This window comes from Sinocyclocheilus grahami, unplaced genomic scaffold (assembly GCF_001515645.1).
Source record: "Sinocyclocheilus grahami isolate Dianchi unplaced genomic scaffold, SAMN03320097.WGS_v1.1 scaffold1159.1, whole genome shotgun sequence".
Lineage (NCBI taxonomy): Eukaryota > Metazoa > Chordata > Actinopteri > Cypriniformes > Cyprinidae > Sinocyclocheilus > Sinocyclocheilus grahami.
In genome coordinates, this window is record NW_015506338.1 from 216,164 (window position 1) to 229,760 (window position 13,597).

General features: G+C 38.6%; 2 protein-coding genes across 2 annotated transcripts in view; one reads left to right on the forward strand and one right to left on the reverse strand.

Annotated features, from left to right (window-relative positions):
- The window catches only part of stard7 (StAR related lipid transfer domain containing 7), a 6,433-nt gene extending 5,197 nt beyond the window's left edge, over positions 1-1,236 (forward strand). The window contains exon 8 of the mRNA XM_016253125.1: positions 239-1,236. Within this exon, the coding sequence (XP_016108611.1) occupies positions 239-402 (164 nt within the window). The 3' untranslated portion in view covers positions 403-1,236. The remainder of the gene's footprint in view (positions 1-238) is intronic.
- A 6,239-nt stretch (positions 1,237-7,475) lies between these two features.
- Positions 7,476-12,651, reverse strand: LOC107567440 (developmentally-regulated GTP-binding protein 1). The gene is made up of 9 exons (XM_016253115.1): positions 12,563-12,651; positions 12,222-12,345; positions 11,902-12,077; positions 11,630-11,699; positions 10,958-11,127; positions 10,238-10,368; positions 9,991-10,158; positions 8,958-9,080; positions 7,476-7,843 (listed from the first exon to the last, which is right to left on the reverse strand). Exons 1-9 carry the CDS (start codon positions 12,599-12,601, stop codon positions 7,744-7,746), a joined length of 1,101 nt encoding a protein of 366 aa, XP_016108601.1. The 5' UTR covers positions 12,602-12,651; the 3' UTR covers positions 7,476-7,743.
- Between the last annotated feature and the right edge of the window lie 946 nt (positions 12,652-13,597).

The window sequence follows — 13,597 nt, forward strand, 5'->3', positions numbered from 1 at the left end:
TCATTGTCCATTGCGATGTTTCACTGTAGACATTGTCCGATGCCAATTTGGTAGACATCGCCCAACCCTAGTGTATTTCCTGTTGGACTGTCATTACTGCTGAATGCAACTGTACTCATGTTAGTATCACAGATGAATTGGCTGCCATCGTGCAAGTCGTCCTTGAAATCTGCCCTTTCAGCAGCTGCTGTTTCTTGACACCTGTTCGCTCACATTTCACTTCCTCTCTGTCCCACAGGCATGCCAGACTTCCTGGAGAAGCTTCACACCGCAGCTCTCCGAGCTAAAAACATGGACGTCAGTGTCCACGACTACGTCAGCATCGTAAAACCTACCCAACCCACCCAAGAACGACTAGCTGACAACGCTCATACCGGAGGCCCAAGTCAGATCTACGCCTGAGCATCTGGCCACAGCGATTGATATACAGTGGTAAAATGACCCAGAACAGAGCATTTTTCACTTATGGGGTCATTAATTGAAGCCACAAAGAAATCCGAACCATCTATTCCCAAATTTATCTATGCCATTGACCAGTCCTGTACTAGCTGTCCTACTGAGCGCTCACGTCCCCTATTTTGTATGCTGTTAGTTTGCTTCCTCTTACTTTCTGTAGGGTACATCTGCTGAGATGAGCCAAAATAATGCATTTATTAATTGTAGATTCTCCTGCCAAAGCAGTTTTTCACTCCGCATTTACATCACGATCATCAGAATCAATCATGCTGTTGAGATGCTGAAAAACAACAGGAGAACATGCAAACACCCCACCAGCTTCAACTACAGAAAGCAGTTTGTGTGCAAAGCCACTTTTTTTCACTTTTTGTTTGTTTTTTCCAGTTTATGCTGTAATTAACTGATCTGAGCAGAACCAGATCTACTCACCATCGTCCTCATTTACCGTGTGAATGTTCACTGCCAGTAAAACCCAAACAGCCTTCACAGGATCACCAAAACTGTGTCTTATGCCAACCGCAGCATCCTCACGATCAGGCTCGGCTTCCTCCTGGGCTCTAGAGGGCTGTTTAAAAAGTCTAAAACATCTTTTCTACTCTGAACTCCAGCAAATGAGGACACTGTGATTTGATGTTGTAATGAAAGTGAAAAGGGTGCATAAGTCTGCATACACACTCACTGCAGGATGGATTTTGTGCAAAAAATTTGGGGGTTTTTTTGTGATTGGGAATCCACTCTGATGGGATTGTCTGTGTTATACATGTTTATACTTAAAAAAAAGTTTTTTAAAAAATTATCAAAATTCTGGTCCTGTTTGGTCTGCATCCCATCGTTTGACCTTTATTTCATACTGATGTGTGTCATAACACACCAGTGAAGTTACAGATGCAGTAGCACGTCAGTGGGAAAAAAGTATGTAAATCATCTAAGGTACATGCATGTTGACTTTTGTTTTTTATCCGCTTCTTGTTTATGGTCTCTGCAGAGAAACATTTGAAATGAAAACAGCTCTTTCAAATCCCAAGGTCAGATTTTATTTGGTGGATGTGTGCAAATGTATACTCGTTTATGACATCCAGATGTCCTCTGTTTGAATTAGGTTAGGACTTGATAATGGCATGACAATTTTTGTGACATGATTGTTAACTAAATGGGCATCTTTTTTTTTTTTTTTAAATGTTGCACTTCAAGTGTGAATGGTCCCAAAGACGCACTGTTGAGTTACTTGAGTATGACATCCATATAATCAACCATGTGAGTTTCTGTTTTGAATATCTGTTCTTTATTGAAGGTGTAAGTAAACATCGGAGTCCTGTTTACTTTTGTTCCATATGAAATTAATTCCTCAGTTTTTTTTGTTACTATGTCCTTGTTTCTTTAATTTAGTCAGAATACTCATTGCACCATTTTGTTAAGGTTCATTAAAAAGACGTGGCCTAAATGTTTTTGTGTATGTTTGGCACCTAGATAGCACTGCCCTGTTTACATCCCAGTACTCTTTTTGTTAAAAAAAAAATGATTTAAGGCTATGGCGATCATGGTTTTCTATGATTTTGTTTCATGTTTAAAACTATTGTTCACAGTGGTCAGTCAAAGGGTATTTAGAAAGGTCTCGTTATTAAGGAATATTCCAAGTTTATAGATGTTATGCTCTACTGACAACATTTGTGGCATGTTGTCGATTACCACAGATAGTTTTGATTTGGACCTCAGTTGTTTATTTTTATGAACTGTGGTGCAGGTTGAAATTGTTGTCTGCTAATAGAGCATAACTAAACTTTTTTTTTTTTTGGCTCTTTAATGCATACAAATATCCCAGTGTCATATCTTGTTCTGTTTCCCAAAAATAACCCAGGCAATTTACATTTTTGTCCACCCATCCTGAATATGGTTGTTGGGCACATTCAATGTTTTCTGTCATTTCATCTAAACATCACATTTAAATCTCAGATATTCACTAGTGTACTAAAAAAGTGCATTTTCTTGGTGTTTGACTGTACTCTGCTTATGATTTGTCAAAGCATCATGATATAACCCAACTGCAGTGTAATGCGCTTGATAGCATTTTCACTTTTTCTAATATCTAAACTAGAAGTGTTCTACTGTAATCTCAAGTGAAATAGTGTATGTATGAATGAATGATGGAGACGCCAGAAGCATGAGAGTTTGTTTTTGCTCTAATGTGAAAATGAACCACCTAATTCATTAATTGGTGACAATAAAATAATTTGAATTCATTTCTGAGTCTTGTTTCATTTTTATTAATGTATAGGCATAGTATGGAAGTCTGTGACCTTCAAAAACAGTTTTAATAGCTTCTAATCATCATATGCAGCCACTTCTGGGAACAGCAGAATAAAAGTCCAATAACATTTCATAGATTGCATTTATTTAATAGTCTAGATATGCATTATTAATGGTGTTTGCTAAGTATTATTATCAGTATTATCATTGCTCATATTGAAGGTTAGTGATCTAAATAAGCTGCTAACCTAAATTGCAGCAAAGCCTCAGTTATACCCTAGCATTGCGTCAGCATGCAAACACAACTGAGGATCTCTTTTAAAAGTAAATGTACAAGTCAAGTTCTGTATGTTACTGTTGTTCCTGTTCAATATGCACCTTACACCTAGACCACTGACTTGAGTATGTGTATATATAGTGACGGAATACATAATGGTAGTCATGATTGTACTTCAATTACAGTGCATTTTCATTGGCTGGATTTCTGTAGCATTTATTGATTGATTACATTCATAGTTAGAAATTCATTCATCCATCCATTTTATGGTATCTTTTTTTAAACCGCTCAGTGAATCAGTGTTCAAAATCTTCATAAGGTGCTATAAATAATTATAAAATGTGAGCAGATCTCGTGAAGAGATCGAATCTTCAAAGATTCAATAAATACAACACAGGCAAACAGATGACACAATACCTGTGCGGAGTCCATTACTTCAAAAATGACTGGAGCTGAGCAGTGCAACCTAACATGACCTCCGACGGTAAAACAGAGTGGTTCATTCATCTAGAGACTGACTGTAAGTGCAGCTCTGCAGTGAGCTCCACCCATCATCATGACCTCCCGACTGCATCTAAGATTGCATTTACTCGAGCAAGGTTTGTATTACTAAAGTATTTTTGTCTTACAGTCAGATATTTATGTTTCAGTAGTGAAAACGGTGGCTGATGTACAGAATTTGTCCATACATTTTCTTGATGAATAAGGTTGCAACTGGACTTGGACATTTTCCATTACTTTAATGGCAATTGTAAAAAAAAATTGAAGAAAAAACTGATTACAAACTTACCCTGTGTGGATTGAGCACTACTCTGAATATTGGGGGTTGGGTACATGTCTCTATGTTTGTGGTGGTTACAGCTTTCTTACTTCTTAAATCAATAGGGTATATGAGTAAATTGAAAGGACATGAAGAAAGAAATATGTGAAGCCATGGCATCAGCTTTGCTGAGGAAGTGCGGCTTGGCATTTCTTGTTGCACTCATTTTTCTAGTCGTAATGATCATGTCAGACTCATCAAACAAAACAACACAATGCATTTTATTCTCTTTAAAATACTCTTGTTTGGAACAAGAAATTTACACAGACAAGGTTGAATTCTTCTGATACACAAGGTTTGATTCTTCAGATTGTGGATCTAAGAGGAAAAGAACAGCAAGAAGAAAAACCTGGTTGAAAGTGCACACAAGTCTCCAAAGTGCTTGGCACAACCATGGACAGAAAGGGAACTGCATGGTTAGATCAAGCACAATGGTGTCCTGGGCAAAGTCAAAGTCAGCAGAAACTTGTTCAAGTTGTGGATCAGTCACAAAAGACAGGACGGACCCATCCATGTACATTAAAATGCTGTTTAAAATCATGCAGAATGCAATGAGGGTCGTCTGGGAACATGTCAAGGCTGTAAGTCTACGCAAGGTGGAACCACAAAGTCAGAGATCACTGGGTAAAGGTACACTGGGTAAAGGTAATTGAAAAAGACCATCAAAGGATCAAGTCGTTGTCATCGAGAGTCTTCTTCAGCCATCCTTAGGTATTGTATCTATTCTCAAAAAGACTGTATTCAGGTTTCAAAAATCTGGAAGTTACTGGAAATCGAAAAGAGCAGTATCGTAGAGGTTGTTGCAGGTGATTACCGAGAGTGACACAATGGGAGACGGGCTGAAAAGGTGTTTGTGATAGACTGCAACTTAGGATGTCTGCAAAATAAAAAAAGAAAAGAAAAAAAGATTAGTCATAGGTCACGTTCTCACTGCAGAGATTCGCAGGCACCGCCCTTCCTGCGCAAAAACTGCGTCAAACCCCACCCTCTCCGAAAATCGTACACCTCCCCAGTACCTATGCCTGACGACCAGTCGACAAAACGGTCAATTTTCTCAAATTTCAGTAGAATAATGAAATGGAACTAAAGAGAACTCCAGAATGAGGGTTAACAAACAAGAGTGGTTTGGTAATCAAATGAGTTTGCTGTCATTCAATTGTTCAGAGGTTTTCAAAAATCTATAGAAATAGAGTTTGTCCAGTTGTTGTCTTGTTAAGGGACATCAATAGCTCCCTAGCTTCTTGACTTGCTCAAATAGACTGCTCTATGGGCAAATAAGAATAGACCACCAATGTCCTTTTCTTTCGCAGCCAATATCCCACAACATCACAGCCAATGTCTTCTATCCCACAACATCTGAACCTTAGGGCCAATTCTTAACTTGTTACTGCAAAACCTCTTGTGGTAACACTTCCCAAGGTATCCTAGAGTATCTCTTCCCAAAACCTGCCTAGATTCTGCCCATCCATCTGGGTGGTAATCATATTACCCCATACTTGTCATGCCCCATGGGACATTTTGGGTGCGCTAATCAACTCTAAAGGTCGGACAACTGAACCACTTAGCATGATGAAATGGGAGGAAACAAACATTATTAAGGATTATGTTGGAGATGGTGGTAGAGAATGAAGGATGAGGATCAGAAAGAACAATACATAAAATATGAAGGGACAATGGAGTTGTCTTAGCCTATATTCTTCGACCAGTCGATCAGTTCCCTCTGACTATTTGGAGCAAATGCTACATCTTACCCAGTTCGTTCAGTAGTAGTGTATTTTGTCCCCCTCTTGCACAATGTATTACCTTGAAGGAGACTTGTCCAAAAGGCACAAAAGAAATTTCTGGAGTGCACTGAAACTGTTCTAAGGAGTTCTGTGAGAAGAAAAGAAGAACGGTTAAGACAATAATCAACTTACGCATTTAGGACTCTCACCCCAATCTTGAAGAGGACCATCTACAAGAGGTCTTGTAGAGGACCTTCCAACAGGTTCCCACAGGGATGGATGTCCTCAAGGCAAATCTTCAAGCCGAGACCAATGCCTCTCGCTTCATCGGCGACTAAGATAATCTGAGAGAGCTGCTGTTCTGAGCTGGGCGTCTGGACTGGACCCGTTAGCCGAACTGAAGGCAAACTGTCCAGGATGTCTCTCCTCCAACACCCCCATACTCCGCCCCTCCCTCCGCCCCGTGGGGGGGGTCGCACAATATCACCCAGGATAGGTGGTTTGCCGAAGAGAAGTTGGGTGGTGTGGGCCAGGGTACGTGTCATTGGGAGGGGGTAGAGGGTCCAGTTCCGCAATTCATAAATATTAATACAGAGTCCTCCCTCTTGAGGAGGGGGCAAATTCTTTAATTTTGTTAGAGGGGGAAGCTCTTTATTCACTTAATGGCTTTTATTAGTGCCCGGACTTCAACTCTTTCATTAGCTAAAGTGCTGCTATAATTTACAGGGGAAAGTGCAGCAGGGGAAGATGGGTGGGGGAAGGGCGGAGCTTGATAGGTGAGCACTGGCTCCGCTGCCATAGGCGTAGGTCCCTACCATCTTAAAAAAAAGTCTCAGATCAATGCCTGAATCTGCCTCCATTTCATCCCCATGAACCCAATAACCCCACCAGAAGAAACGAACAACAGACTTTACACTTTTGCTGATGCTGTGCTTTGAATTCTCATTGATAACTTTCTGCATCTTTCTTGAAAATTATTTATTGTATTGTCCCCATTAGCTAGTGTTTTGTAAACAGGGTGACTGGTAAGAGGCTTTTTAATCCATCATTTTGAATAAGAATAGACCTTATTTTTTTCAAAAACAAAACCACCAAAGTACCCCATGCATCGCCTTTTCTAGATGTTTTTGAAAAGGTAGATCATTTTACTGTATAATTTCAACTGTTTTAGTTGAGAAACAGCTTGGCACTGCCACAGCTGCTTAAAGTAGACTGCACAATAACTAAAAAGAAATTGCAGTGTGAAACAGATGTAAAAAGTAATCACAAATGGTCTTGTTTTAGGGTTTCAGCAGCGTCTGACGAATTCATTTCCATGTTGTTTGTGATCAGTGAATAAGTAATTTAAAGAAGTCTTTTTATATAGATTGTCACATGATTAATTACTGGTCAAGGAACTGTGCAACACAGCTTGAAATACGTATATCTACTATACTATTTTATACATTTTAACGAGTATTCCAGGTCTGAAAAAATGTAATTTTAAAATTCAAAATGTCTAGGTTTTCCATGACTGTGGGAAATGCATTTTCCCAAGGTACTTACGACACTAGAAATATAAATTTTTTAATTGTAGTGTACTTATATCAACTCAAATGCAAAGGCTTTTTGACTGATTAACCTTTTGGGGCAGCTTGCACCCATCGCACATTCATAATTTCAAATGTCCCTAGTGAGTGGGGCAGTTTAAGGGCATCAGTGCTTCTGACTGGGTGTATATCATTCCTTGTCCGATTCATCCGCTAAGTGGCCTGGTTATCCTGAGTGATTGATTGTCACAGAGGGGGATGGTATAATATCCAGCCACTAGACTACTGGATTAAACCATGTGAAGTGCTGGTTACTGACTGGCCTGATATCTCAGTTAATTTTGTTCATCAGGTAACCAACGCTAACAATTCAACAAAAAGACCTGATCAAATGTTTTGTGTCAAGCATCAGCGTCACATTTAGACATCCATGGATTTGAATATAAGGTTTTTATTGAAGTTCACTTTGTTTCGCAGTCCACAGATGCACTTAATCTATAACTGTATTCAAGCCATTGTGATGCCGATCCGAGCATGAGGAGACATTATTTAATATGCTCAATGAATCTGTGATATTTACAATCATAGTCCAAAAATAAAAATGAAGAAACAACAATGGTGCCATGGGAACCTTTTACAAATGTCTTATCGCTTCTTATATGAAGTGCAATGATCATGCAATCATCAGTTCTTTTATTTCTTGACCAGCTGGATTACATCCTCATCTTCTAGCACATGGTCTTTGCCGACTTTCTGCGGGTTATGCTTCACTGACGACCCCCACACCAATGCACTGCAGAGAGAAGAGAGAGATGACGCTAGGCACATTTTGACACTGAAGTATTACACACAAGGTTTAAAATCTCTTTACTGACAAGGTATATTTAGAAAATCTGAAAATCTACAACAAATTTATTCTGACATAAAATAAAGACTTTGATAGTTTGGTTTAATTCGCCTGGGAATAAATAAATAAATAAATAAAACAGTGAATAGATGGAGGCGAGTTGTACAATAACCACAGTAACTATAGCATTTCGGCAGAAACTAGTAAAGGTATCTTAAATTTGACAGTGTTGATTGGATGTCTGTCACTTTACAAATCAGTGTTGTTATTGTTAAGTAAAACTACTCAAAATAATTTTAACTGAAATAATGCTTAAAATAAATGCAAATATCAGACACAAACCTTGAATGAAAATTAGAAATGACTTAGTTATTAAATAACTAAGTTCAAGTAATAAAACTAAATAGAAATATGAAAAAAGAGAAAAGCACATAAAATTAATAGAAAACAAACCCTACAATTTAAAAGTGAAAAATCTAAAAAAGCCAATTCAAAATATTAATAGTATAAAAGCATATGAATGCTACTAAAACAACAGTGTTATAAATGAGACAAATTCATAAGAGACTAAATTTAAGAACAAATCTAAAAGAAATATAAAATATTAATTTATCAACGTAAGAGAGATGCAATTTCAAGGCTATTTTTTAAACAAACCTAATGCCTCACAGGCTGAATTTAGGAACAAGGCCTTCTCAAAACAAGGGAATAACACACTGTACAATGTAACCTTGGAAGTGAGTTTAGAAGTTTAATGAGTTTACTGTGCTCATGTGAGAAATAAAGATAACTAGTGCTGCAATTAGATCAGAGGCTTTCGCTCTCAGGAATTTAAATCAGATCTTATTCTCTGGATCTCAACACAAATGAACAATGACGTACAGCATAAAGGGAAATCCATAATCACTTTACATTCTACTTCTACCTGACTTATGGCTTCAATGCAGCTTTTACTAAGTGAAAACAAAATCAATGACATTACCCATCTCTGTCCATAAGTAGAACATACTCATTAAAAAAAAAATACATAAGTCTCCTTGAATGTTTTGAAGTCACTTACTATTTGAATTCTTTCATGAGGTTTTTGTGAATCTTTAAGCAGAAGTCCTCAACAGATGTCTTCCCATCTGGAAGTACTACAGGTGCTGTGTAATCAGGAAGCTGTCCTTTTGGCTTTGTGTAGCTGTGAATCATCAGCCAGAGTTATAATACATTCTGCTGTGGCTTTATGATACAGTGCATATTGTAAACTCCTGAAGACTGGCAGTCAGCACTAGACAGCAGAACATTATGATATATTATGGTACATTACGTTTCTGTAAGCTTCACACAGGAGACATTTTCACTCAAAGTGACATTTCAGTATACATCGAGTATAGCAAATCACTTTTTTTATTACATTCCTGAAAGCTCTTCCAGAAAGTATGCAACTTAAAGGGTTAGTTCACCCAAAAATTTAAATTAGCCCATGAATTACTCACCCTCAAGGCATCCTAGGTGTATATGACTTTCTTCTTTCAGACGAAGTTATATTAAAATTAGTTTTTGATCTTACAAGCTGTTTAATGGCAGTCAGCGGGTGTTGCATGCATCAGTCCAAAATAAGTCAAATAAAGCGCATCCATCCATAATAAAAAGTACCTCACGCGGCTCTGGGGGGTGAACAAAGGCCTCCTGTAGCGAATCGATGTGTTTTTGTAAGAAAAATATCCATATTTAAAACGTAATAATCACTTTAATCTAGCTTGTGCTCACTGTTGTACACAGAAGCAGCTCCGGAGCCGTGTGAGGCACTTTTTATTATGGATGTATGCGCTTTATTTCACTTCTTTTGGACTGATGCACTGCAACACCCGCTGACTGCCATTAAACAGCTTGAAAGATCAAAGACAATTTTTAATATAACTCCGACTGGATTCGTCTGAAAGAAGGAAGTCATATACACCTAGGATGACTTGAGGGTGAGTAGATAATGGACTAATTTTCGTTTTTGGGTGAACTATCCCTTTAATCATGCTGCCTACAAAGATAAGTTCATTGGCCAAATTCTAAGCATGCCATCACAGAATGCATTGCAGGAACATGTGACTCACATGCGCACTAGATGCAGGTAGTCCCAGATCTTTTCCAACAGGTCGTCAAAGTTCCAGCGGTGGTGAGCTGAGATTGGCACGCAGTGAGGGATTTTGTAGATAATGTCCAGCTCCTCGATGGAGATCTGGTCGATTTTGTTGAGTACATAGATGCAGGGGATGTAAACCCTGGAGAGGAGAGTAAGAACCATGTGAATAAGCTCTTCTAAATGGGAACGACTGAGTATGGATGTGAAGATGGTCCTACCGGTTTCCCTCCACCACGTCAATGAGGTCATCAGCTGTAGAGTCGCTTCGTAGGGTTATATCTGCGTTGTGGATCTTATACTCAGAAAGGATGCTTTTCACAGTCTCAGCGTCCAGCTCACTTTGAGCACACTAAAACAAAAGCATGATGACAACTGTAAACATGACTGATCTGATTGATGACACTAAACAAAAATTAACACTCTACTGCAAGCCTAAGATGTAAATAAAATGATTTTTAATTAAGAAATGACTTGACGAACAAGTAAAATCTGATCTGCTGTTTCATGTGATCCATGCCAACTTCAAATTTCAAATGTTTTTGATCAAATATTTCAAAGACATTTAGCATTTACTTAAATATTTACCCTTTATTATTGAATTAAGATAGGAACAAAGTCTATTAGATTAGTAGTTAGTGCTAGACTAATGTAAATGTTAATAATCTGCTTTAATAGAAATATGTCACTGAAATAAAGTCACTCAATTTAAAAAATATTCCAATAAGTTAACACCTCTTTGATTAATTTTAAGTGAACAGTGTTACATTTCTATGTTCACACACCTCCAGCTAATATACCTAAAAGGTTTCTCCCTAAATCATATTTTAACATTTTATATATATATATATGTTTATTTTATGCAAGAAAAGTGACCCAAACTTTAACAATGCTTTTTATAAATGTATGCAATAGAGAGTAAAAGCACTCTGAAATCGTACAGTTGCGGTGAAGTTGATTCCACCCTTGTCTTTCTTCTTGAAGCCAATATTTGGAGGTTGCTTGTTGAGCCGTATGCCAAAACCTTCCAACTCGTGTTCAATGAGCTTCTTGTGTCCGAGAGGCTTCAGAACGTCCAAGACGATCAGGATGAGGTTGCAAGTGCGAGCAACTGTTGAAAGGAGGAGAGGTCAGGGAGAGTGAATGTGATTGGTAATACAGCACACTCAAAAAGACGCAAGTGCTCTAAAAGTATCTTTAAATGAGAGTCTGCAAGGAATAGCTGCTGAAAAAAATAATCTGCTGACAATTTACTCACCCTCAGGCCATCAAGATTTCTTCATCAGAACAGATTTGGATAAAGTATTTTAGCCGGAAACAATAGTTAGTATCGCCCTAATGATTGATTTGTTTCTAACAAATAAGCAGCTTTTCACTTCACAAGACATTCATTGATGGACTGGAGTGGTGTGGATTATTGTGATGTTTTTATCAGATATTTGGACTCTCATTCTGACGGCACCCATTCACTGCAGAGGATCCATTGGTGAGCAAGTGATGTAATGGAAAAACTTCTCCAAATCAGTTCTGATTAAGAAACTAAATCTGCATCTTGGATGGCCTGAGGGTGAACCAATTTTCATTTTTGGATGAAATATTCCTTAAATAGTTACCAGCAATGACTTGTCGTCCTCTTCCCTTGCCATCTTTCGCCCCCTCGATGATACCTGGGAGATCCAGAAGCTAATAAAACCAATATGAATCATGAAATTAAAAACGGTCATCCCTCACTGCCTCATTCACCAAAACAGTAGTGTTGCAAACCCACATTCCAGGATGTTTCAGGCAGGAGGAAGCGCCCTCGACAACCCATTTGGACAGAAAACGCTGCATTCAGTACAAACACTGTGCATGGTATACGACGAACTAGTGCAAAGAGCTTCACCTGAATTTTGGCTCCTTTATAACGGATCACTCCCGGTACAGTTGTCAGTGTGGTGAACTCGTAGGCGGCGACCTCAGAGTACACACCAGCCAGGTTACTTAGAAGAGTGGATTTGCCCACAGAGGGGAAGCCCACAAAACCTATTCGGGCATCACCGGTTTTTGCCACATCAAAACCTGCAGGAAAAACAGGTTGGTGAAAACACAAAGTAATAACAGACCACAATTGAATCAATCAGGACCTCCTCATAAAAACAGGTGCATGACGCTCCAGAGGTGAGATATTGTAGCATCGGTGTGTGATGATGGTGCAGCACCAACCCTCTCCAGTGCCTCCTCCGCTGCCTCCTTTAGGAGTGATGAGCTCTCTCTTCAGTTTAGCTAATCTAGCCTTCAGCAAACCCAGATGATGAGCTGTGGCCTTATTCTTCTGAGTACGAGCCATCTGCAGGACACAAACAATTCAGAAAACCGCATATTCACTATGACAATGTCAAAACAACAATAGATTTTAACAGCTTTCATTATGATGTAACATTTAAAAGCCCAGTTGATTGAATCTCAAGTTAATTTCTGAAATCCAGCTGGATTCACTGTTGAATGGGTTTGGCGCTAAAGTGCTAACGGCTAGTTTTCATATATTAGTATTCATGTCAACCCACCTCGTTCTCGATTTCGGCTATTTTGGCGAGTAAACTCATTTTGGCGTTGGTCCTTTCGAAAACGTCACTTGAAAAATAAAAAGTTGATGTTACTTAATCGGTTATTCAGCTTGTTGGCTCAAAAGCACACCGTTGTCATGCCTTGCCATGAGTTCACGCCACGCTCAGTCCTCGCGATGCTTGCCTCTTCCCGTGCCTGACAAAAGGGCTCCGCCTACTGGCAAAGAGTGGTCCTTATTACAGCTCTTCTTTTCCTGAGATGTTTCGGAATATCAAGCTTAGTTAATGTCAAAACAGACAGATACTGAAAAAGTGTTCTGATTAAAAAACAAAACAAAAAAAACATTTTTCTTTGTCAACGAGGCTGTGTTGATGCATTCATGTGCATTGTGAAGCTCGACACTCGAAACTTATTTATATTGTGAATAATAATGTGTTAATACTACTTATATTGTGAACAATAAACTCAAATAATGTGAAATATGTATGTATTCGTGGTATCATAACTTTTTGTTACATAAAACAAACCGTCAATGTTCTAAAATAGCAAAATCATTGACAAAACGGCAAGTGTTCGGGGACTGTGACATCTCCGTTCACTCCAATGGAGCAGTTTTTACAGCAATGGCGGATCGTGGAGCCGCTCAATAGTTCCCGGATGTTAGCGCTCACACTATCAGCGCCGTAGAGATGCAGCAGAAGAGACCGCTGTGATGAACTTTTGAAAGGTAAGACATTTATAGAACAAAATAGTATACTATCAGCACAGCTAATCAAATTACCCTGTGCATTAAAACAGATGATTATTAGATTATTCCTCACATAATTAGTCGATTCACGGGATGTTATTCATTCTCTTCATGCAGTTGCATCCATCGTTGTGTAATTTAAAAGTGATTTTGCTGGTGGGGAGTTATTAAATAGACTTAGATATGTTGCAAAGGATGCAGATGGACCAAAGTGAGAATGAAAAGTTTAATGTAGGTGAGCAGTTTTCATTTCAGAATCATGCTAGGCTAAATGTCCAAAAATGGA

Excerpts from the sequence above, each read along its gene's own strand:
- LOC107567440 (XM_016253115.1), bottom strand. The coding sequence starts at position 12,601 with ATGAGTTTACTCGCCAAAATAGCCGAAATCGAGAACGAG. Across the intron at positions 12,346-12,562 it reads TAGCCGAAATCGAGAACGAG|ATGGCTCGTACTCAGAAGAA; the intron begins GTGGGTTGACAT and ends TGTGTCCTGCAG. Across the intron at positions 11,700-11,901 it reads ATAAAGGAGCCAAAATTCAG|CTTCTGGATCTCCCAGGTAT; the intron begins GTGAAGCTCTTT and ends TGGTTTTATTAG.